The 26,272-nt window shown below is 38.1% G+C and overlaps 1 protein-coding gene across 1 annotated transcript in view; it reads left to right on the top strand.

The window, feature by feature from the left end:
* The first annotated feature begins 20,379 nt into the window (after positions 1 to 20,379).
* IQGAP2 (IQ motif containing GTPase activating protein 2) overlaps positions 20,380 to 26,272 on the top strand; it is a 140,759-nt gene continuing 134,866 nt past the window's right edge. The window contains exon 1 of the mRNA XM_070938821.1: positions 20,380 to 20,974. Coding sequence (XP_070794922.1) covers positions 20,923 to 20,974 — 52 coding nt within the window. The 5' untranslated portion in view covers positions 20,380 to 20,922. The remainder of the gene's footprint in view (positions 20,975 to 26,272) is intronic.

The raw sequence follows: 26,272 nt of genomic DNA on the forward strand, positions 1-26,272 counted from the left end.
AGTTTTAACTGTCAATTCCAAAAACTGAAGTTTTATTTCTTTCAGTTTCAAGCAAAAAATCCAAAATGGTTTCCAAGTAGACAAAGTATATTTTTTAATTCAAAATAGTTTTGCCATTGCAACCAATTCCATTAACTTCACCATCCATTCCTCCATAGTTGAAATTTCTGCTTACAGAAGTCTTGCTGCTGTTGTTATATGTAGAAACAAAGTACCATGTTTTCTTTTAATCTGTTTATCCATCAAGCCTAAAAAGAAAACACCTGGTTTCAATTGTACATTTATTTTGTAAATAAACCTGTCACCCAACGTCTAATCATATTCATCCAACTACAATAACTTCCTATTACTCAAAGTCCTTCATCCATACCAGGTATCAAGCAGCAAAATACAGTTTTAAGTCAGATAATATTAGCCCCTTTTAGGAGTATATATTTCTAATTTATATGTCATATATTTTAATAATAAATCCACATATGAAAAAACACCAATTGTGCTTCAACAAACAGATGGTGGCTTTAGAATGTTGTTATTTTTGAGTGATGAAGAGCCTGGATATTTTGGCTTCATTAATTGCAACATAGGTTTAAGATGATATATATGTAGGATATATATATATAGGTAATCCTGGACTTGCGACCACAATTGAGCCCAAAATTTCTGTTGTTAAGCAGGACAGTTGTTAAGTGAGTTTTGCCCCATTTTATGACTTTTCTTGCCACAGTTGTTAAATGAATACTACAGTTGTTAAATTAGTAACACGATTGTTAAGTCAATCTGGCTTCCCCATTGGCTTGCCAGAAGGTCGCAAAAGGTGATCACATGACCCCAGGACACTGCAACTGACCTAAATATAAGTCAGTTGCCATGTGTCTGAATTTTGATCATGTGACTCGGGTGGGTTCTAAATTTTTTTTACTAACGGTTCTGTGGGCGTGGCTTATTTTGTGGGCATGGCTTGATTGTCATCTGACAATTATTTAGGATTTAGCAGAGGTACTGGTCTACTAGGCTTTTAAATGCTTGCAGAACTGTACTGATCTACCCATTTATTTTTTGCAGGACTGGTCTACCCATTTATTTTTACAGGCACTGATCTACTCATGTATTTTTGCAGGCACTGATCTACTCATGTATTTTTGCAGGCACTGGTCTACTCATTTGTTTTCTTTTAACACTAATCAGCTGTAGGGCGGCCCTTTGAAGCCCTGCGGCAAGAGTTTAAACAGTTTTTTTCCCTCTAGCCATCAGCTGGGACTCAGGAGGCAGCAATAGATTGGGGGTGGGACCAAATAAAAGGTAAGAATAACGTGGGGGGGGTGGGGTGCGGGAGGCAGGGCGGGGGGCAGAACTGGTTTGGTGATGTCATATCGTCACCGCTACCGGCTCGGGAGAACCGGGCCAAACCGGGAGGAACCCACCACTGATGTGACTACAGGGCTGCTGCAATGGTTGTGTGAAAAATAGTCATAAATCACTTTTTTCAGTGCCATTGTTATTTTAAATGAATGGTTGTAACTCTAGGACTACCTGTAATTCAATAGTTTTCTGTAGTAATTACCTACCTTTAGTTTGATGTTTCTGGCCACATAGCTTTTCCTGTGATATTTTTTAATACTATAAATTGATGTTTATATTTTTTCTTAGGGGAGACTGGATATAGAACCCTTGGCAAACCACACTTTAATTAACCAATATCTTTCACAAAGTCTAGCCCAAAATCTGTTGTTACTAGGCCTAGATTGATATATATTGCAAATTTCTTGTTTTACAGTAATACAGTCAGAGAAAATAGGAGTTAAAAACAGGCCATTCCAAAGCTGTGGCATTTCTTGTTTCTCTTTTCACTTATGCAAGTGATACTTACTTAGTTTTTCTGAATAACCAGGATGTGTGGATCTAGCTGGGAACTACAGAGTCAGCAGAAGAGATTTGCTCCATTCTCTCAGGAATCAGTATGGCCTATAGACTGACGCGGTGGCTCAGTGGCTAAAACGCTGAGCTTGTCGATCGAAAGGTCGGCAGTTCAGCGATTCAAATCCCTAGTGTCACATAACGGGGTGAGTTCCCGTTACTTGTCCCAGCTGCTGCCAACCTAGCAGTTCGAAAGCACATAAAAAATGCAAGTAGAAAAATAGGGACCACCTTTAGTGGGAAGGTAACAGCATTCTGTGCGCCTCTGGCATTTAGTCATGTCGGCCACATGACCACGGAGACATCTTAGGACAGCACTGGCTCTTCGGCTTTGAAACGGAGAGGAGCACCGCCCCCTAGAGTCGGGAACGACTAGCACATAATATGCGAGGGGAACCTTTACCTTTACCTTATAGACTGATAGGCAACTGAAGAGCCTACATTAATATAGCTAGCAGAGGGATAAAGACTCAATATTGTTAATTAAAGCTGCTGGTTGTAATGGTGTTAAGGATTACTAAACTGGTTGTGTTCACAAGATTGTTAAATAAACCATAATGGGCTGGATATAGATGACAGACTAACTGAAATCCAAAGCCATTACATTAAAAGTGTTTTATATACATCCTGCTTAGTCAATATGACTGGAATTACATAATAAGATGGATAAAAAGTCCAAACCTAAACAAACCCATTTTAATTGTTGGCCAATGGCTTGGTGAACATATTCTTTCTAGAATCATGTTTTGTAAAACATTTGCTATGATTTCCAAGCTTTCACTCTCAGAAGCTAGGGAAGTTTTCCCACATTTGGGGTGAATCTTTGTTGTCTGGCAGGTCTTTCAGTTACAGTTTGGCAATAGAAACAGTTGTTCAGGGAACATTTTAACAAAAGAAGGGTTATATAAATTGGCTAAGAGCCAAAAGAAGGTCATCTGTTATTATATGACACAAGACCCTTAAGGGAACTTTGCTGATTCATGTGATGGGTAAATACATTTATCACAGGCAATGCAGGCACATTTCATCCATATCAGATGGAACTTTTATCATATATCTGATTAGCTTCAGTAACTTCAGTCCCTCAATTTCTGTGCTTTGAAAACACATTATTTTGGAAATCTATAATATCTCTTCCTCTCCCCACCCTCAGTCATTAACCGTATCTATAAAATAATATAATAAATTCCAATTAAAACTGGTAACTGTCAACATGGTGAACTACAGAATAAGGTTTTGTTCTCTTAAAAATAGAGTGGTTAGAGATAGAAAAATATTTGCCTCTATAATGCATTAACATTCCAGTTCCATCTCAGCAGTCAGACAGTTCTTATTCAAATTTTCCCACTGGCCCCCTCCAGATTATATCTGATCATGACATTTAGAATTCTCAGGGCCCAGTTGAGTTAGAATCTGGCCAGCAAATTGGAGAAGACTGTCTTCTTACCATGTAGCATGATATCCATCTTACTAGAGGAATTAGTAGCAGTGATGGGTTCCTCCCGGTTCGGTCCGGTTCGGCTGAGCTGGTAGCAGTGATGATATGACGTCACCGAACCGGTTCTCCCTCCCTGCCCTCCCACCTCCCCAGCCCCCACATTATTCTTACCTTTTATTTGGTCCCACCCCCAATCTATTGCTGCCTCCTGAGTCCCAGCTGATGACTAGAGGGAAAAAAACTGTTTAAACTCTTGCCGCGGGGCTTCAAAGGGCCGTCCTACAGCTGATCAGTGTTAAAAGCAAACAAATGAGTCGGGTCATAAGTGCGAGGACGGGTCGTAAGTGTGAGGACCTTCCAGAAATGACTCTGACCAGCTAGCCACGCCCACCTAGTTACATGACCTCCAAGTCACACCCACAAAATAAGCCACACCCACAGAACCGGTAGTAAAAAAATTTAGAACCCATCCCTGATTAGTAGCTATAATTAGTAGTGACTATAGGAGCAGAGTGGGGGCATTCAGGGGAGCAAATGTGTGGCAGCTCTGAGGTGAAAAGTGCATTGAGGTGGGAAATGCATTCATGACGGAATTAGTCCACCTTGTATTATGATATTAAGCTATTTCAGGGCCCCACTTGTACAGTAGAAATAATATGGAGAAATATTATATGGAGAAATTTTGATGGAAACATCAAATGTCCATGTCTGTACACTTTGCATAAGATTAATTTAAGGCTATTTTCTCTATTAACAGTTGTCCAGATGCATTGTGATTGCAACTCATTGGAATGTGGGAGTTTTAATCCCAGACTGTTTAAGTGATTCAAGCTAGACAAGGCCTCTAAATACATTTTGCAGATGTTAGGACAGAAGTACACCAAGTGAAGAATAGGATGAAAAGACAAGACTTTGAATATCACACTCTTCCAACTAATATGAGTGGAAAAATCTTTTGCAAAATTCTATTAATTTACAGTACTTACTTTTTCTTGTCCTGTCCTGTAGACACCTAAAAAAAATCCCAGAAACACAGGGAAAGTTTCTTCACACTGCAAATCTGGATTTACTTCTGCCAAGATCACCATCATTTTTTCTGAATTTAGCACTCGTTGTATATCTGTGTTTATATTGACGTACATAAGCATAACTTGTCTAGGCATTAATCAATCAATCAATCAATCGTCACTTTCAAATTTCTGAATGTTTTATTTCAAGTGCAAGTGATAAACTGGTGATCTCATTCTTCTGATATGCATCTTTGACTTGGATAGTATACATACATACATACCCATTTTGCTTCTCCCTAAGGGAATAAGCACCAGTTATGAAGGGCACAAAAAAGGAGTTTGGAACAAAAAATCAAAAGTATTAAACATAGGTGATAAGAAGAAAAGGAAACATAGCTCAGCCCAATTTACATTTATGTCACTCACTGTACCTTGCATATCATTCTTCATTCTACCACATCCATACACTGCTTCTTACATTGTCTTTGTATTTTAAATTTCCTGCCTTTTTTAGGATCTCATCTCCATCTAAACATGATTTTCTTAGTCTTCTCCTTTATCTTGGCCTATTTATTATCTGTTCAGAACAATGTGAAGTCACAGCTGCTAATTCTTTAGCTGACATTGGCCTTCATATACAATCATGTTCTTCTCAAAAACTAAGGATGTTATAATGCATTGGCAAGTGTATATGTGGATCCAAGCAGTCTGGCCTTTAATCAAGCATATTATTCCAATTATCGATCACATATGCAGTTTTCACACTCATGTTAAACATGTTCTTGCTTCTTTTAATTTACTTTGACTACATTTTGCAAATATTTTCCCTCCATATAAAAAGCACTATTTATTTCTCTAATACTCTTTTTTTGGCACAATAATTCTCGTATATGAGGTTTTCCCCCCTCATCCGCAGCCTTTCTCACCTCATTATTCAAAAAGGAGTCTTTACTTTCACACACTTCTGTGGCACTCCATAAAATATTTTTGCTCTGTTCTAGGAAGCTTCCATGTTTTCTTTTCTCACATCTGCTTTCCATTCATTTTTATACTTTCACTTCTTACAGTCATTTGACTTCTCTCTCATTTTTTCACTTCTTTTCTTCCATGTTCATTTACCCATAAATCCATTCTTAAGACTTGTCTGTTTCACATTCAAGCCACCTCATTATCCCTTTATTTTTCATTAATTCTATCAAAGTTGCACTTCTACCATCAAATTAATCATGCTTTTCAATTTATATTCATTTCTTTGTTAAGTGTAGCCATGAAAAGGCTTACAGTTAGGCCATGTACCTGAAACAGACATATCTTTTCTAAGCAAATACTAACCAGACACTATTCTCAATCTTGCTTTGATTTCAGAGTCACTTTTTTGTACTTTTTCCCTCTTATTCCTACTTATTTATACATGATTTCATTCATAATTTCTCCCAAACTGATTTCTTGTGTCATCACTGAAGAGCTACATACAACTATAACCAACTTATGGATGCCTTATTTACCTATGCAGCAGGATCCAGAATTCAGCAACATATACTTACCAACATTGGGTACATACTCTGTAAGGCTTGCATTCATTGTAGTTTCTGAATATTTTTCAAAGGCCATCCTGTGTAAAGTGTATTGCAAGAATCGAATTGGGTGATCCATACAATACACATTCATTATCTAGGGCTGCGATGGCAAACCTATGGCACGTGTGCTACAGGTGGCACGTAGAACCCTTTCTGAGGGCACGCCAGCTGTCGGCCCAGCCCAGATCCACCGCACATGCGCGCACCTCCCATCAGCCAGCTGGTCTTCAGGTCTCTGCCATGCATGCATGGGGGCAGGGCCTTCCCCAATCTCCGCAGGCTCTACCCTCTGCAGGTGCCTCTCCGTGGCAGGAAGACAGGAGAAAGCTAGGACGCGATGGGGAGAGAATCTTTGGAGATCGTGGAAGGCAGGAAGCAGCTAGGACTCGGTGGGGGAGAAACTTTGGAGATCGTGGAAGGCAGGAGGCAGCTAGGATTCGATGGGGTTGACCTGGAAGCCAAAATGGGGGCACAGGGTGCATGCGCAGGGGGGTGCATACACGGGGGTGCATGCACAAGGGGCACATGCGCAGGGGCGTAGGGGGCGCATGCACAGGGAACGTGCATGCATGCACAGGGCGTATGCGTGGGGGGCACTCACATTACATTTTGGGGGTTGTGGCACGCGCACATGCATTCATGCATGTGTGCGCATGCTTTGGGCACTCGGCACCAAAAAGGTTAACCATCACTGATCTAGGGACTGCCTTGCAAGTCAACACAGATAGTCCTCACTTAACAACTGCAATTGGAACCAGCAGCTCCATCACTAAGTGACATCCAATTTACAACATCAATTCCAGCTGTGGTCATGAAGCAATTCAACAATGGATATTAAGCATGACATCCATGTGTCCATGACTGTACCTTACAGTCAGCTTCTCCATTGATTTTGCTGGTCAGAAATCAGCTTTGATGGTCACACATGGTGATCATGTGACTGCAGGTTCAATGTAACAGCCATAAGTTCAAGGATCAGTCGTAAATCTACTTTTCAATGCTGTTTTAAATTTGAATGTTGGCTGAACAAGACAACAAGAGAACTATGGGTATGCTATTGCCCTCTCCCCACTAAGTGGTATTTTTTTTTTATACTGTCACATTGTGAAGTTGTGTCTCAGCTAACTGCCAAAATATGAGGTCATGTGCATTTGTATACTTGTGAAAAGGCATGTTCTGTATAGGATGATGATGTATAGTATCAGTCTAAAAAGTTATGACTATATTAAGTATTTGCCAAAATATTAATTTGTGCAATAAAAGCAAAAAATATTTAATGCATACCAGTTTGAATAGCAAACTCCATTATATTCAAATAAAGAACTGTTCTCTGCACTGAGGATATACATATCAAATGGTTAGCATATATTTGTTACCAAAATAAAAAGATAATGAATGCAATTTTGTTTTGAAAACTAAACAGTGTTTAAATATGTGACTGGGTACACAAAATCAAATTAGAAGCTTTAATAGAACTGAGGGTATTGTAAACATAATGTGTTGATAATACATCAGAAATATTATGTTGAAAGTGAAATTAAAATTGTTTGCAGATCATTCTTTATGGCAATTACAGAAACATTTTTTTCTGCAGGTAGTTATAGCATATGGACAGCAATAGATTACTTGCTAATATTATTGCCACACATGATAAATACGACCTATATGTATTTTTTTCCCTCATGTTATGCTGTAGGAGAAAAATTATTTTAAATCTTGCATACCAAATAGGCGGCCAAATTTGTTAGAATATTAATATAACTTGCAAATGTAAGAATATTTTAAACCCTTTTCTATGTTTTATTTATTTCACCAACTAATTAGGATATTTAATTTATACTGATGCAGATTATATGGTATATGATAGAATTACCTCTCATTCTTGCTCTATCCATTTTATTAGCATGTAATGTTGGAGTGTTCAGGACAGTTTGGATGGTGACAACTATACTTAGCCTGGCATGTTGATGTAATTTGACTTCCTGCCTGATCCAGCTTCTTCAAATATATTGGTAGTGTGATTTCACTAGTTCTATACGTTTGGGTTTTTTGTTTCTATAGTACTGCAGAAAACAGGCTTTGCTTGTGGTCAGAAGATTATGTAAGTACAGATAGTTCTCAAATTTATGAGATCACAATTGCAATAAGGCTTCTAGTTGTAAGTCATTAGAGTCATAAGTTTAAGCGCTCATGTGATTAGACCCAATTTTATGACATGGTCATTAAGCTCCATGGTCATTAATGAATATGCAGTTAAGCAAATGCTGCAGTTATAAGTATGAACCCAATCTTCCCAATGGGCTTTCTTCTTTTTTTTCTTTTGCCAGAAATCAGCAAAAAATGCTGGAAACATTTTACAACAATTTGCAACAAAACAGTTGCAAATTGTGATCACATGATAATGGGATTCTGCAAACTAGTTCTAAAGTCCAGCCAGTTGCCAAGCATCCAAAACACAGTCATATGACTGTGGGATGTGTGTGGCACAACATTCTTTGAGGCCAGAAGTGTTTTACAGGCTATAAAGCACATGTTATAGGCTTGTTGTAATTTTGAATGGTCTAAAGTCTAAACAATCAGTCATAAGTCAAGGACTACCTGTAACTTACTCCAGAAGGTAGGTAGATAGATAGATAGATAGATAGATAGATAGATAGATAGATAGATAGATAGATAGATAGATAGATATCTCAATGACCTCTTCTTGGCATTCAAAGAGCTTCTAGCAATTTGGGCTGTAAACCGTATCTTAGACTGTGTTTATTCTGTCTCTTTAAGAGTTTCTCTGAATAACATGTGAGGTCTGTAGTAGGATACTTATTTTCAACTTAGAGCAGGAATGAATAATATTGTTTCCCAGATGTTGGTAAAGACACTATCCCTAATTAGCATAATCAATGTTGGTTACAATCCAGTGGAGGAGTCCAAATCCTGTCTTCAGGAATTTACAAAAAAAGTAAATTAGTTCAAGCTGTTCAAGGAATATATACCGTACTTCTTTCATTATATATAGTTCAATCGCTTTTTCCAAATTTCTCTTGCAAACTCTCTGGGCTTACTGAACTTATTGTTAGCAAGCATTTGCTTGCTTGACTGCCACATCTACAATTCCTGCCTCTCACCCAAACATTACTGATTCCAATCATAATGTCAGATTAGCTAATTCTTGGCCTTACTTTAAATGCAAACTATTGCACAACAAATTCAGTTTTTGTATGTGAACTTGACATTGGTGGGAGGGAATTTGGAATGCTAATTAGCTTTCTCTGTCTGCTAGGAGACCCAGTTCAACTTCCTTGAGAGGATATTCAACTTTTAATTCTCTGAGGATAATTCTCCAGGCAATGGGCCTGGGAATAAAGAACTCCTTTTTTCTCTCATAGAACTAAACTTCCTCTCAGACTGTGTAATAAAATAAATTGTGTTGTAATGAGAGCTGTGTATGTATGAGACATACGTAAATATAAGTTAGTTAGAATATATTAGGTTCAAAGGCCGGCAGCATGTTTGAAGCCTGATAATTTATGTATAGATGTATTCTGCAGTTTTCCTTACCTTACAAAAATGATGGGCGTATCCTGATTGAAAGGTAAGAATGGAAGGGCAGGAAATTGCATCAGACAATGGATTCAAACAGATGAGCAATTTCTTTTCTGCTTAGTAACATTTATACTTGCTTTTTAAAAAAGGACTAAATTATGCTGGTTACTTTCCATCCCAAGACTGGTCCAAAAACAAATCAAAGAATGCTTGATTTTAATTGGAATTATTTTTAAGATAGATGTTTCGGATTACATTTTTAGAAAAAAAAAATAGACTTGACTTCTGGACCAAGATTTGAATTCTTAATCCTGAATCCAAGTATAAAATGTATCATTTTCATGTCCAGAAAAACCATATATTAAAATAGATCACTGCTTCCTCATCATTCTGCTGGAAATCATTATACTTGGAAAGCTGGAAAAATAAAAAATAATTAACTTAGATCCATTGTGCACTTTCTCTCCAGTGCTTCTTGCACTCCTCCTTTTTGGTTTAAACAATAACTGCAAAGAAAGAGACATTCCAAGTTGGCTTTGTAAGGCTCTTTCCGTCTATTTCCCTCTCTGCAATTATGTCATCAATGGAATTTATTAAAAAGTGTGCATTGTATGCAGAAGAATTTCTATTCCTACACTTTCAGGCTTCATTCAAAATGAAATCATCTCCAAAATGGATCTATGTCCTCCCAAAATTTTCAGAAAAATTAAGACACAATTATACAGAAAGTACTCCCAGGACAGTAAAAGGAAAGGGAGAAGATCAGTGGTGGGTTGCCCCCGGTTCGCACCGGTTCTATAGAATCGGTAGCAGAGGTGGGTTTCAGCAGGTTCTGACCAGTTCTGGAGAACCAGTATTGGAAATTTTGAGTAGTTTGGAGAATCGGTAATAAAAATTCTACCCCACCCCCATCTATTCTCTGCCTCCCAAGTCCCAGCTGATCGGGAGGAACTGGTGATTTTGCAATAACCTTCCCCTGGATTGGGGTGGGAATGGAGATTTTACAGTATTCTTCCCCTCCCACACCCACCAAGGCACACCCACCAAGCCATGCCAGACTCACCAAGCCACACCCACAACCGGTAGTAAAAAATTTTGAAACCCACCACTGATCAGTAGTAAAACCGGTGGGAGGCTCCGTCCACCAACGCTGACGTTATCAGAATGCTTCTGCACATGTGCAGAAGAGTGCGCAGTCCCGTTGCGAACTGGTAGTAAAGGTAAATAGAACCCACCCCTGGAGAAGATGTATTACTATGGCCAGCTGTAACTTCCTAATGGGAGTAATTTAACCAAGTCTCTCCTTTCTAGTTCCAGTCAAAGGAGGGATATATCAGGAACTGTTTTTTCATTCCATATTTATGATAGCATGACATAGCCATTCCACTATTGTGATACTTTTCCTCTCCCCCACTTCTTTCTCTCTCCCCCTTCTCTCTCTCTCTCTCTCTCTCTCTCTCTCTCTCTCTCTCTCTCTCTCTCTCTCTCTCAAACACACACACACACACTGCAGAAAATATGAAATGGTTATTTGCCCGAGGCAAGTTTATTTCTACATTTCTTCCACTTCGTATTTAGTACCCTCCACTCCCTGTCAGCCCGATTGGCCGTCAGCCATGCAGTTCTCAAGGGCACGCGATTGAGAAAGCTGACTGATCAACTCCACTGCATTGCATAATAACAGCAACTCCCTGTGGAAGTAGTAATGCCAGTTTTTCATTGCAGAAGAAAGAATTGTTGTACAGCAATACCTCATTGTGGAGTATGAGAATTCGAAAGTAGGAGCAATAGGAAGGGTGTGAGCAGAAAAATGCACGGAGGACTGAATTGTTTCTATTCAAGACAATACTAGTCAGTGCTTGTTTCAGAACTTCCTTAACATAAATGAAGAGGCGGAAGGTGTTCAGAAGTGTAGTCTGCAGTGTGATCACCAGATGGAGCTTCAAAGAAACATACCTGAGTCATCTGAAGAAACTAGCTGCCAGGCTACAATATTAATTTCTGCATGATCACTGGTAATATTGTCCAATAATGTCGGTCAATTCTTATGTGTGTGATATCAAAATGTTACTTCAACAATTATTTTTGGCAATTTAAGCTTTCATGACAGCGTGAAAAGTTCCTGTATTGCTTTTTCTGCATTATATGCATAACTTTACATAATTAAACTATGGTTTCCTCAAGTCAGTTTTCTGGGTTTGCATAACATACTGAAATTCATGGTTGAAATGACATACTGAGCATAACATAATACTGTTAATATAACAAGGTCACCTATTTCAGTGACCGCCATCTATTTAAAAAAGGTAAACTTTCCCCCTGCCCAGTTGTATCCAACTCATGTCCAACGAGGGGATGGTGCTCATCTCCGTTTCCTAGCTGAGGAAGCCAGTATTGTCTGAAGACGCTTCCATAGTGGCTGGCATGATTATACACCAAAGTGCACAGAACACTGCTACTTTCCCACCAAAGTGATGGCTATTTATCTACTTGCATTAATTTTGCATGCTTTTGAACTGCTAGGTTGGCAGGAGCTGGTGCAAGTAACGAGAGTTCTTCCTGTCACACGGTGCTCGGTGTGCCAGCCTTCTGGATGACAGCCCAATGTCTTAACCCAAAACGAATCCTTGTCAATGAGAATATCTGAACAAAGCAGTAGAATACAATTGAACCTTTGGGAACAGGACTTCTTTGACTCTGAACTACTTATAGATGGAAATCATACAGGATGCCTGATTTGGAAAGGGTGATGTTCACAGGGAATCAATCTGACCTGTCTCTACCAAGCTTTTGTGCCATGGCCTTATAAGCCATCCCATAAGGAAATGGTGCAGTGGACTTGCAAATTCTTTGCATGAATTTATCCGTTATCTATCACCCTAGCTCTACTGTCTTACTCCTGGGGCTTCTTGAAAAATAACAAGGGCTGACCTGCTCCGCGCATATAGCATCCTCACATCCCCCAGGTTATCCTATAGCCTTGAATGAATAGTGAATATGGAATGAAGGAAGCCATATATATAGTGGCTACACCTGGCTATAGCCGGTTTACAATGGATAGGATCATCCAAACTTTTTGGCTAGTTTTAAGTGCTAGAATAGAAGTTGAAAAATATTTTCCCCCAGTGACTCTTTAGGGCAGGAATGTCAAACTCGCAGCCCGTAGGCCAGATGCATCATGCGCTGGCTACGCCCACCCCCGATTTAGCAAAGGGAAAAAGTCGTGATACATTACGTGATGATGACATGACAACACTAGTTTGACACCCCTACTTTAGGGGATTGCCTCTTCCTTACTCTAGATATAGTTGTAAGCCAATAAGAATAAGTGGTTGATCTCATCCCCAGGACTGCTTGATGCATTATTTTTTGGAGTTTCTTACTTTTAGGATATACAGTTTGCTTAATTAGTGATTTATTTAAATAATGTGTAACTTAGTCATGAGGCTTACATGGCAGGATTTCTTAATAATCCATGACACTTTCTAAAATAAAATGGTTGTTTAGGGAAACAAAATACAATGAGTTCACACATCATACAAAGCTCTACTGTGCTTATATGATTTTGGCTTTATATGATGTGTGTTTTGCAAACCATTTCTTCTTGGCAACTATGGATTCTTCAGCCAGTCATAATTAAAATAAACCATGTTCTCAGAAAGAATATTACCCATCTAGTTAGCTATCGTATGTATTCACATAGATATTCATCACAGTTCTCTTTGGGATAAACAGTATTATGAAAGCACATTTCTTACTAAAAAGTAAGATATATAAAGCAACAGAAATTAAACACACCACCTGAAAAAAATAAGCATAAATAAATTTAGTTAGTGAAAGAGTTTGGCATAGTGATTTAGGCATCAGGTTAGAAACCAGGAGCTTGTGAGTTCTAGTCCTCCTTATTCATAAAGCCAACAGTATCTTTATCTCAGCCCTGGGAAGGATGCAATGGCAAACCACTTCTGAAAACCTGGCCAAGAAAACTGCAGGATTTTCCAGGCAGTGTCCAGGAATCAGACATAATTGAAAGAAGGAGAAAAGAAACCTTCCTTTTAACCATTCACTGTTCCTTCATGTTCTTTATGATTCAAATTTCATTCATTCTCTATATAACTACAGCAATGTTTGGAGACATGAAAGTTGCATAGAGATATATATCCTCATATATTGTACATACCGTATGAACACTTCTACATATATCTTCTCACAAAAAAAATCTTTTTGCAGTTATTTTAATGCAGCAGAACTGTTGAAGGCAGAATCTGAGTTATTACTACAGGCTATGTTCTTCAGATCCTTTGTCTTCATATGGCCCTGTTTTTCTGTAAATAAATTAATTCGTTTTTTCAGTTACATGATGAAACTCCCTGCATATTAAGAATGGATGAAATGGAGAATACACAGCTGAAACATTTATTAAGCCAAATATATTTTTGTTTCCTTCTGAAACAAATTATAGCTTCTTGCACATGGGCTGAATGAATCTTCCCTGTTCATAAAGTGACTCAAAAACATGTCCAGGGCAGCCAATTCAAAATAAGAATGTGGGTCTGCCATTTTTCCAGTATGTTTTTGCTCTCAGCTTTAGTTGACTCTATGCTGTGGCTTGACAAACAATCTTGAGTGGCTCAGAAATCTGCATATTTTCACCCACATTTCTATTATTCTTTCCTTGACACCCTGAGTCTTTTTCACTCTATGTTTTATTGCCCCTGCACCGAAGAGTAGAAATGCATTATTTATTTATGCAATACTTACATATGTTCAGTTAACAAAGTCCTAGCATACTGATAATTCATACAAACATTAACAATGTTTTAATACATTTGTTCATATTCTACTTGGGACCTGTAAGTACTTCTGCTGTCTCACATGTAGTCAGTTGGAGTGCATAAAGGACCTCTAGGTGGCAGCAAACAGATACCTAAAACTCCACCTTTTAACTGCCACCTAGTGGCCATCCAGAAGATTGTAATCCATATCTCAATAGCCCTACTCTTCGTAGCACGGTCAATTTGAAATCAATCACTAGCGTAGGTTATGCATTGTCCTATTCCATAATGTGGGTTATTTGGATTTATAAAGCATTGTGTTTCAAATCCATAATAAAAGACATGAAGTAATGTGAACTGAAACATTAAATCAAGGATTATAACAAATTATGGTTTGAGGCTAGGTATCAATCAGGCCCAGCTTTTATTATACAATAAGTGGGAGCCAGAACTTATGAGGACTTTGATTTGATTAATTGACACTGAGTACTTTTCCAGTATGAATTAGTGATAACCGAATACATTAATTGGTGTAGAAAAGATTTGAAGGTATTAATTTGACAAAATTAATAAGTGGAAAATATGTAGGAATCAAAGAGCTGGAGGCAGATATGCATTGGGTTTGTCGTGGTATTGCGAAGTAATTCACCAGCTATGAAGAATAGGAGAAGGTGAATAAAACATAATTGGATGAATGTGAAATAAATTGGGGAACTTATTAGAAAAGGGTTTTAAATTTTAGAGGCAATTTGAATTTTACAAGGAGAACCTGTCTGATGATTTGATAGAGCTGGAATAGTTTACTGCTTTTATTTCTGGTTTTAAATATGCAAGAGGTGTTAACTGTCTTTGTTGTTTTAAAGATTCATACACTACTGACACCAAAATTCAAAAAGGATTTAGTTGAAAGATCAAGTGGGTTGGTGGAAACTGAGCAGCAGCAGCTCAGTCTAATGAGGTCAGTGTGCAAAATTGTGTAACATGTTGATTGAGTATGTGCCATAGAATTCCATGCTTGATTTATAAAGCATTGTCTGAGAATATTAAGATTTCTTTCAAGCCAAACTTTTAAGACTGTTATAACACAACTATTTTTTTCCTTTGGGTGTTTATAAAATTGAGTCAGATTATTTTTATTCAGAAAGTTTTCATACTATATTTTAAAGCCAAATATTCATAAGGTAGCTTCCAAAATATAAAACAGGACACATTTTGTTTATTTTTGGCTTAGTGTGATATACATACCTACAAATCATGACTGTTACTGAATATACATAACACTAACTATAATCCATGGCTTATTGATTCTTTCTGCCTAGTGAGTTGCAGAAGCAAATTAATTTCCTTCTCTATAATGCATGGAAACTATTTTCTCTTGTTATATGTCATGCTTGAAGACACCCGATAAGGATGCAATAATTTAGAATAAAAAATTTTTGGGAGTAAAATGTTATTTGAATTGTACTTCAGACTGTTGGAATATATGCTAATTTTTTTTTTGCCTGAGATTGTTGTTTCATATAAGAGGAAATAAAGAGAAAACTTCATTCCTAAACTTTCAGGCATTATTAATTTTCTAAAATTTAAGAGCCAGTTTAGTGGAGTCTTCCATCAGCCATGGCAGTCCACTGGGTGACTTTGGGCTATCAACTCTCTTAGCTCAACCTGGGCTGTTGCTGTCAAGAAAAAAAATAAGAAAAGCAAATGTCATGTAGCTGTCTTTAGCTCCTGAATGTTGGGTATAAATCAAATTGGTTAATTAATTATTCTAAAGATTCTTTAGAATAAGAAGACAGACAGATAGCTTAAAACCTTTACTCACTAACCTGCTTCCCAAGGAGATCAGGAACAGAAGCAGAGCGCTCTCCTTCCTTACACAGACAGTTGTATACACTTCAATTAGAGCAATTTAACATAGCAATTTTAATGTGAGAAAATGTGAAATGAGTCAGATGAAATAATGCCATCTTTCAATGCTCATGTCCATTTCTTATACACTTAAAAGCCTTTTTACTGAATATGTATCATGCAGAGACCAGCTTTGGAGATGAAATTATCAAATTCCTAAATTTGATCATCTCAGAGAAGACAACCAGAAGCAAACAAACAAATAGCAAGTAAATGCTGCAATACAACAATTGCAATTAGGCTAGTTATGATTTTATATGAGGGTTTTAATTTGCTTTTCATTTTATTTCATGAGTAAGAAAAAAAATCAGCATTATAGATATTGACTTTTAGTTACAGATTATGCTGAACTATGGCTTATTTAACTATAGTTCTTTGACCAAACCACTATCTATCCTATAACTGTGCCCTTTAGCAATAAATAAATTTGAAAACACATAGTAATTTGTATAAATATTTGTATAGCAAAACAATCCCAGTCTCCTGTTTTGAAATTTAGATTTAATCAACTGCTTGACAAAAAGCATCAGAACATTATTTTTGATATCTGAAGGTTATCGTTAAGTGAATTTTCACACTGTATCATGGGATAAAAGAGCTGTTTCCAAAAAATAACTGTCAGACGCCTTTGCAAACAAATGATTTTTCAGTAACAAGCCACTGGTTTACTCCTATGAAAAAAACAAAGCAAAACATTTTCATTTGATATAATTTGAAGGCATTTATTTTAAAAAGGTAAAATGCAAATGCACCTAATTTTAGCACAATAAGTGTATTGTAATAGCAACAGTAGCCCAGATATGGCAGCCAGAAACTATGCTATTAACTTTCATCATTTGTTTCATTCTTATTTAAAATATTTAAGGATTTCAACCAGGAGTAGCTTTTAAATGCAAAATCTCTGGGCTCTTAGATTTTTAAATTCTGTTTAAATAATATGTGTTTTGGGTTATATTTTTTTTTCAAATATATTTCAGTTCCTCTTTTGGTGTTTCATAATGTTTCTGAAAAAAACATGAGAGGAAGCATGACCATTTTACTTTGAAAAATTTCTTCAGTAGTGACATACAAAAACTATGTGTAAAGATTTTAAAAAATACAGATGGGAGAGGGGCAGAGATTACATATGTGCATTATTTTAATAAAACATGTGCATACAGAAAAATTCTTATGGAAATCAGTCTATCATCCAGCAGACTGGCAGTAGAAAGTCTGTTGGATTAAAAATTACACTCTGCCATCGTATGCTTATATTTGGAGTTTATTGAGACCTTCTACCAAATGTGATTTTACAGATTTGTTTATTTGACTCAAGAGGATCAGAACGAAGAATTAACTGCATATTGAACTGTTTAGAAAATTTATATTTCCACTCAAAGAATGTTAAGGACTGCAACTTCTAGAATAACCAGAGCAGCATAATGGCAGAGAATTCTAGGAATTACAGCATTAACACAAATGGAAGGAGCAAGATTGGCAACCCCAAAGCAATATTGAATAATCTTCATCTCTTCTGTGTGGAACAGCTTCCATTTAACAGTGAATTATACCATAAATTTGTCGAGTTTATCATAGATACTAATATTATATGGTTTAGGTACAACCATTCATATATGCATGGGTACAATTAGTTCAATCCACAGCAGTACAGACGGACATTCTGTACCAAAATCCTACATGAATGGGCATGATTAAAGATCATTTTATGTTCTATGCTCTTTTGCAAGAAATATTAGATCTTTTGCTGAAATCTGTCTGTTGTTGACCTGCAAAAGTATATAACGGTACATTGTCTTCAGATGTGTATTGCATTAAAAAAAAATTGGGGGTATGTTAAAATATGTGGAAAAGCTATACTGAAGATCCTCTGTCCAAGCAGCAAACACCTAAACTGTGGTTTGTTTAAAATTGAGATTATGGTTCCAGTCTAGACAACAGAAAATAGTCAAGGCTTGTTACAAATACTTTCAACTTGTGTTATGTGTTCAGATTTTAACTAAGTTCTGGAGTCAGTGGGTGTAGTCACACTAAAAAAAACAACCTTTGAATGTAGAAATCATGTGAATGTCATGTCCATTTTTTCTTGTCTTGTTTTGTTTTTTCTTGTTTCCAAATACGTATTTCTTATAATTCTATTCTTGGATTGATGATTCAGCTCCTCCCACCCAAATACGTCTTGAGTAATCATTTTCAAAACTTATTGAAAGGTTTACTTGGAGAAGGCAGTCAACTGCCTTCTACTGTCAACTATTGACAGAGTGATAAAATATTCTATTCAGATGAGAGGCAAAGCTCATTTGTCTGGTTAACAAGAATGTGTGTTCCTTGATCTTATCTTCCTGGTCTAGATGATTATTTCTAACAAGGTGTACCTTAGTCTAAAGCTGCAATCCTACAACAACCATCATTACTGTTTCGGCAGCAGCATGATTGTGTTCAGGGTAACGAGGAAGCACTATTGTATGAACTTCAGCTGCTCCCCTATGGATACAGCATAATCTCATTTTATTTTGATTATTCATTATAATTCACTAGCTAGTTAATCTGCAAACTAGTATCTGTTTCTTTAACACTAACAGAATGAAGTATTTTAAGGTTCTATGAGGGCCAAACCATGCCAATCAATAATATCTTTATTTTTCCTAATATTTTTTAAAAATTGAATCAGCCAATTATGATTTATTTTTTAATTTATGCTTAAGAAACCAAAGATGACTAGAATGATGTCCAAGATGGATTATAATGCCAAACAAAAGCAAAATAAACAAAAAGAACAGTTTATTAATCTGATACATCATTCTAATTAAGGATGAACTGTTCTACAAGCAGGACCATACATTCTTGTTTTCTCAAAACTAAATCCAGGCTTAATTTCTAAAAGCAATTAATATTTAATATTACATGACAGACAGGTTTTGAAAAACATGCCTTCTGATTTCTAAATAATTGTATTTTTGTACTCTGCAGTTTACATCAAATATGTCTAACAAAAAAAATCAGTATTGTTGACTTTAGTAGTCCTTGCTCTCAAGTTCTGATTTCATATCCTCCAGATGTATTGGGTTTAATTTTCCATCATCTCTAAATACTTGGCTAATGGTCAAATTAGCCAGTAGCTATGGAAATTGGTATCACATATGGTCTGTGTGGGTGGATGAATCAATGATGCACTAGAATAGGTAATTATGCTCGATTTAGCTGAGGAAAGCAGAAGAAAGGGAAGACCAGAGATTAGGTGGATGGTTGTTATCAAATACATCACTGGAACATTCTTACCAAGCTGTGATTGTGATCAGAGGCATGTCAAGATTGGTGAGCATTTGTTTTACCCCAAATCAATAGCAAAACATCTTTCCCCAAGGAAAAAAACCCAGTCCAGTTGCCTTAAAAAAAAAAAAACACCTTTGGGACAATGGCACCCAACACATTTAGAGAGCGCCAGGTTAGAGCCTCACTTTTTCAGTTGCGGGATAAGCTCATAAATAAAGGTTTATCTATGCATGTTTAGAAACACTTAAGGCGTCCCGGAACTGAACTGTAGTGAATTTATGTCTGCCACAATGCAAATTATGTGGACAAATTGACTGAAGGCTGGCAGCGAATAATTTCAGATAAGGGAAAGGTGTCCACTGGTGAAATATACTGCTCAAAAAAATAAAGGGAACCCAAGCAGAAGACATCCGAGATGTGAATGAATGAAATAGCCTTATTAAATATTTTGTTCTTTACATACAGTAGTTTATACACTGCTCAAACAACTAAAGGGAACACAAAACTACTGTATGTAACGAACAAAGTATTTAATAAGGCTATTTCATTCATTTAGATCTCGGACGTCTTCTGCTTTGTTCCCTTTATTTTTTTGAGCAGTGTAGTTGCCACGAAAGGAGTTCTTCTCTGTAACCGAGCAACTGCCTGGGACAGAAATAGGACGAAACACCCTAATGATTTTCTTTCCTTGTGTCCCCGTGTTGCTCAGCATGCAAACCTTTCGAAGCCGCGCCGCCGAGCTGAGGCGAGGGGAAGGGAAGAAGTCAGAAAGCCGAGAGCTCCCCGTGACCTCCTGCAAAATCGCCTATGCAGATTACAAGCGGAGGAGAGGAAGGGGGCTCGACCCACCCGTTCGCCTCGCCTCTTGCGGGCAGCAGAGGTCGTTGTGGAGCAGCCTCAGCCACCGTCCCCCCCTCCCCGGCGATGAAATAACGGGGCTGGGGAGAGAGAGAGAGAGAGAGAGAGAAAGAAAGAGTGAAGGCGCCGAGCTGGGGGTGGAGGAAGAGTTCACTTTGGGGGGCCCCACTCCGCAAAAGAGCTGAGCGCACGCGGGAGGCGGCTACACAAACACACACAGAAACACACACACACCGGCGTTGCCCGGCCCGGGAAGGCGCAGCTTGGAAGGAGGGCAGGTAAAAAGAGCGGGGGAGGCCGCGGGGAGGCTCGAGAAGGCTGCCCCGAAACTTCTTTCGCGCGCCGCGGCGAGACGCGCGCGCCTCCGGTCGGCAGGGATTGCGAGAGCGGCTACGACGAGCGAGACCGCCTCGGGGCTGTTGCGGAAGACGCCAGGAACAGGCAACTCCCCCTGCTGTGCGTGTGAGTGTGTGTTTGTGTGTCCCGCATTTGGGAGAGCAGCAAACGGCGGCGGTGGCTACAGGACGGCTAAAGATTGCAGCGGTGGTCCTCCGGGAAACGAGGATTACGGGGGCGGCGATTCCGCGAAGTTTGTTCCAGCTTGGACAGAACTCCCAGCTGCGCCGAAGAGAATGCATTATGAGGAGCCCTCTTCGCCGGCCTTGCAGAGACCCCGCTATGGCTGTGAGTAACACTCGGGCTTCGTTGCCGCCAAAATGGAGCGCCCAACCTCACCTTGTTTCCCTTTCCTCTTTTTCCCCCTCCCCTCCTCCGTCGGGGGGGGGGCTCGGGATGCAGGCTTCCCGAGCGCTCAGGTGAGGGTGCGCGCGGCCCCCTAAACCTCCCCTCTCCCCCCCCCCCCCACGAAAGGGAGGAGGGCATGTGTGCGCGGGGGACGGGTGGCGTCCCGGCGGGGCGCTGTTCACGGTAGAAGCCACGGCGGAAACACCTGTCGCTGCTTCTGCTTGAGTTACCTGAGTGGTTTGGAGGATGGGCTTTCTCTCGCCCTTCCAGCTGGAAGCTGCAAGCAGCGCCGGCAAATAACTTAACAAGGGTGTCCCATGTTACTGGGATCCCTTAAGAGAGACCCGGAAAGGTTCTGCCTGTTTATTTTGGAAGGAAGTTTAGACTTGGAAAGGGGATGTGAAAAGTCCTCTCAACCAGATGTCTCTAGTAGTTTTGAGACGGTGTTAGTGGGAGAGAGAGTAATAGTCCTTCTGTAAGATTTGGAGTTTTTAGGTAGGGTTTCCTAAAGTATTCATACAGGTAAATGCCATCTACAATCAGCATCTATGAGGTAGCTTTTGTGGCCCTTAAGAGAAGATTGATATGAGCTAAAGCCCATTGAATTGAAGTTCAAGGACACTTGTACCCAAGTGTAGGGTTTTAGATCCAAGATACTCAAGTTAGCACCCTTTAACAGTGTTAAATAAAAAGTGTCACCGATCCTGTACAACATCCTGATTTGCAGTAAGCATACATTTTTAAAAACAAATTTAAAAGTACAGTATTTGAAACAATTTTTCAAAATGACAGGCTGGGCTCAGAAATCCTTGTTCTTCCTCTCAGAATTGCATGCCTTATATGAAGGAACTTGCATTGGTTTCACTGTTTTTAAGGTGGAAACTTACAGCTTTTCCTCAAAAGCTTTTTATTGTCCCTTCTGACATTTTCTCTGCCTGAATACTTTTTTTTTGACATGGGACACATGAAAATTAGTTTTTTGAAGACTTTGAGGTTGTGTTTTAGCTGGTTTTCAGAGTAACCTAACAGAACTGAGTCATAACCTGATTACTTTGAGGCTTTAAAGGCATGCCTATTGTTGTAGATATTTACCCAACTACACTTGTATGTGCTATTAAGTTTGTGATACAGATAAGCAAGTACTGTGTACTTTGACCACTCCCATTACTTGTACTGTACTGTTCCATATACCTCTCCTGGCAAGGTTTGAAAGGGCAGTTAAAATTCCAAGACGCCAACATTATCCATGGCTTAGGGCCCGGTTATTTACAAGACCACCTTCTGCCACCGATAACCTCCCACCTGCCAATATGCTCCCACAGAGAGGGCCTCCTCAGGGTGCCGTCGGTCAGGCAATATTGGCTGGCGACCCCCCGGGGAAGAGCCTTCTCTGTGGGGGCACCCGCCCTCTGGAATGAGCTACCCCCAGGGATATGACTGATCCCGGACCTCTGTACCTTCCGCCGAACCCTGAAGACTTTTTTATTTCAGCAAGCTGGGCTGGGTTAAAAATCTTTTAATTGGGGAATTTTATGGGTAAGGGGTTTTAAATTGGGGAAGCTAAAGATAAATTTAATTTCGTTTTTATAGTATTTTAATGTTTGTATTGTGTGTTTTTTAATTTTGGCTGTTCACTGCCCCGAGTCCTTCGGGAGAGAGAGCGGTATAAAAATTTAAAAAATAAACAAATAAATAAATAAAATAAATAATTGCTAGGCCTATGTAAATCCTGAGTATCCACATGAAATAGAAATTGGGTGATACAGCCTACAAGAGGCTGGCTTGCCCTGTACACAAATTCTGAATGAGCAGACTGTGATGAAGGTGGGGTTCCTGAGTGGGAAAGAAACCTTTCTTTTGCCTCTTTGAAGTGATAAGCTCTACCTTGTGAACTTTGCTCTGGTGCTTTGAATGACATCTGTGAACTTGCTCCTTGTTATAAACTGGTCAAGTGTTGTTGGTGAACTTGCTCCTTGTTGTAAACTGGTTGAGTTTTGTTTGGGTAACTAAAAAAAAATGATACATTGGTTTGGTGGCCCTTTTCCTCCTGCAGTATTCCACCTTGTCTCACTGCTCTCATGTCCCCAAAAGGTCTAAAAATTCCAGCTGAAGAATGTGCTGTTTTTCTTCTGACAATCATTGCCTACACAAAGGGCAACCACGTGATTCTGTAGCAGAAGTTCAGAGTCCTTCAGACTGAGCAGGAAGTGGTTTGGAAAAAGATACACCTTTCCAAGGGTGACAGTAACGCAAGGCGGAGAAAACAGTTCTTGTTTGACAAGGCAAGGATTGGGAACAGTTTCAAGAGCAGAATGTGGCTAATATTTGGTTAAATATAGATGGAATCACAAATGACTCTCTCATGCAAAGAAGAATCCTATATTGCAGATATTAAAAATGAAGGATTTACTTTTTAATGTTATAGGCAGTCATATAACAAGATAAGCTCAAATAATTTCCTACTGGATTTATACCTCACTTTCCTGTTATTTATTATCTTCCTCCTAATTGTTTGGGAAATATGTGCTGATGCAATCAGGTTACAAACATCCAGGCTGGACTGTCACACTAAGTCAAAATCCAACAAATCACTTTTTAGTTTAGTTTGTGATACGAATTTAGCTGTTGTGGTCTGTAATTCCAGTAGATTGAGCTTTATTCACTAAGCCATAGTTACTTGATCTTTTTTGAAAGTAAGTCAAATTGAATAAGAAATGGAGCGGATTGTTTAATGGTAACAAATATAAATTAGGAGAATCTTCAATTCAAATTTCTAGTACAATGAATGTTTGTAATATATTTGGATGCCATGACTAAATTTCCCCTTAGGCTCCCCCCACCCCACCAAATAAAGGACAGATCAATTGTATCTGAAGTTGTCTACATGATGCAGTTAATTTTACATTGATTTTACTTTCATTGTTTTTATTTCACATCAGTATTATACCTTAATTTTATAATGACTATAGTCATATCATTGCCTCAGTTATGTCATTAATGCCATGCAGTGGCATACTTTCGTATTTATTGGAGGTTAGAGAATAACTGGTATCTCCACAAGTGTTTACTCAAAATGAGGTTTTACTGTGTTTATTTTCTTATATTGCATGTACATGTTATAATAAGTGTTAACCTCAGGTGCAAACTCACTTATCCAAAGACTTATCCAAATAGCTCAACAGAGATCAAACAGCTGTGTCCTTAAATCTACATTCTCTCATTCGAACAATATCAATACAATTACCGTATTTTTCATATGCGACTCTAATTTATATTTTCTAAACTGAAGTTTTGCTTTTCTGTACTACTTGGGCTTGAGGCAATCTAATTAACTACCTCTGTTAATTGAAATGGAGTTAATAAGTGAAAGAAGGTTATAGGATTGTTAGACTTGTTGTGCTTAACCCCGTATTTAGTTCACAGGGAATTAAGTAACAATTCCACTTAATATAATTATTCTGACATGCACTTTATACTTTTACTGCATTTTTAAAATTCTTTGAAAGATGAAGTCAAATGAGAAGTCAAGTCTCCTTCCAGTTGAATTCAGTTCAACTTTATAGATATACAGGTAGTCCTCGCTTAACAACCAGGTGCTTAATAACTGGTCAAGGTTATGACAGCCTTAGAAATGATGCTTAACAGCCTGTAAAGCACGTGTGATCATCAGAAATGCATGCCCCGGTCATATGATCACATTTTGGGCACTTGGCAACCGGCTCACATTTACAACTGCATGCAACATCCTGTGGTCACATGACCATGATTTGCAACTTTTTTTTTGTTTTCCAGTAGAAAATGACAAAAAACACCTATTGGATATGCTGGACTCCCTTGACAATCATGTAGTTCACTTAATGACCATGGTGACTCATGATTGTAAAATCAGATCAGATCATGGGGTGACTCACTTAATGACCATACTATAGCAATTGTCATACATTGAGGGCTATGCCCATCTAGTTTTCTTAGTAATAGTATGGAAATAGTTTGCTATTGACTTCTTCTGGAATTCTGGTCTATTCTACAGCCTTGATATCTTCTGGTAGTTTCTTATCTCTGAATGATTCAGGCCTGATTCTATTTGCCTCTAAGCTCAGACAATGTTGGGTAAAGTGTTGCCACCCCCTGAGATTTGAAATCAAATAATGAGAGTTAAAAAACCACTTGGGTGACTGATCTATTTTATGAACTTTCATAAGAGCTTACGTCATCATACTTAGTTACTGCTGAAGTGTCATCTTTTCTTAGACTGCATTTTAAACGGGCATTTCAGTACACTTGACTGTTTATAATTGGTTGCATGCATGAAGTTTTGAATCTAAAAGTATAACATGAATTATATCCCATGCCACATGATTGAATTTATACTTGTAGAATGTACACACCCTTCCTGTGTAGAGGAATTGAGGAGATTATAAGTAAAATGGTTATGATTTTTCACAATGAGTAAGTTAATTTTTGTATAATTGTAATGGTTTTAACACGAGACTATGTAGTTAAATGAATGTCTCTTTAAAAACAAATCATATTTGCTAGCTATGTACATTTTAGGTGTATCTATAACATTATTATGTTTTCTTGAGCTAGCTTTTAGCTACATATAAATAGTGATTGCAGTAATTTTGGCAGCTAGATTTGATACTAATCTTCATCCTTTTTATATATGATTAATATATTTGCTTGATATAAAGTTCATCAGGATGGCCTGATTTTGTGGAGAGAAAATACTTGGGTGTCATAGTTAACTATAAACTTATATCAAGCAAATAAACCATATTTATTTATTTATTACATTTATATCCAGGCTTTTCTCTGTGGAGCTCAGGGTGGCCATATTGATGCAATCTTTAGAAGGACCAAAGTCAGGTAACCTTTTTACAGACAAAACTTGAAAAAAATGGCCAAAATGTGTAAAGGTATGACAGTGACCCAGGATTGAAATTTCAATTTTTTCATACTTACTTTTTTTTAAAAAAGCAAAATAAATACAGTAAGCCCATGGGCAGCATAATACATCTTGAATTATATTATTGTAAAAAAAAAAACACCTTTAAAAAAGCATGTTACTGAATTTTTATGTGTAGTTGTAGAATTTCAGTGATAAATTTTTACTGTTCTGTGGTTGTAAAAAAGAAAAAGAATGGGGAGGGGGGGGGCTGGGGAACTGTATGCAAATTGCCCCTGCTTGAAACCAACTAGATGTTTCAGATGGGGATCAAACTCTTATATTTTTAT

The sequence above is a fragment of the Pituophis catenifer genome, unplaced genomic scaffold, assembly GCF_029215685.1.
Source record: "Pituophis catenifer annectens isolate HBS135680 unplaced genomic scaffold, rPitCat1.0.hap2 SCAF_2, whole genome shotgun sequence".
NCBI classification, from domain to species: Eukaryota; Metazoa; Chordata; class Lepidosauria; order Squamata; family Colubridae; genus Pituophis; species Pituophis catenifer.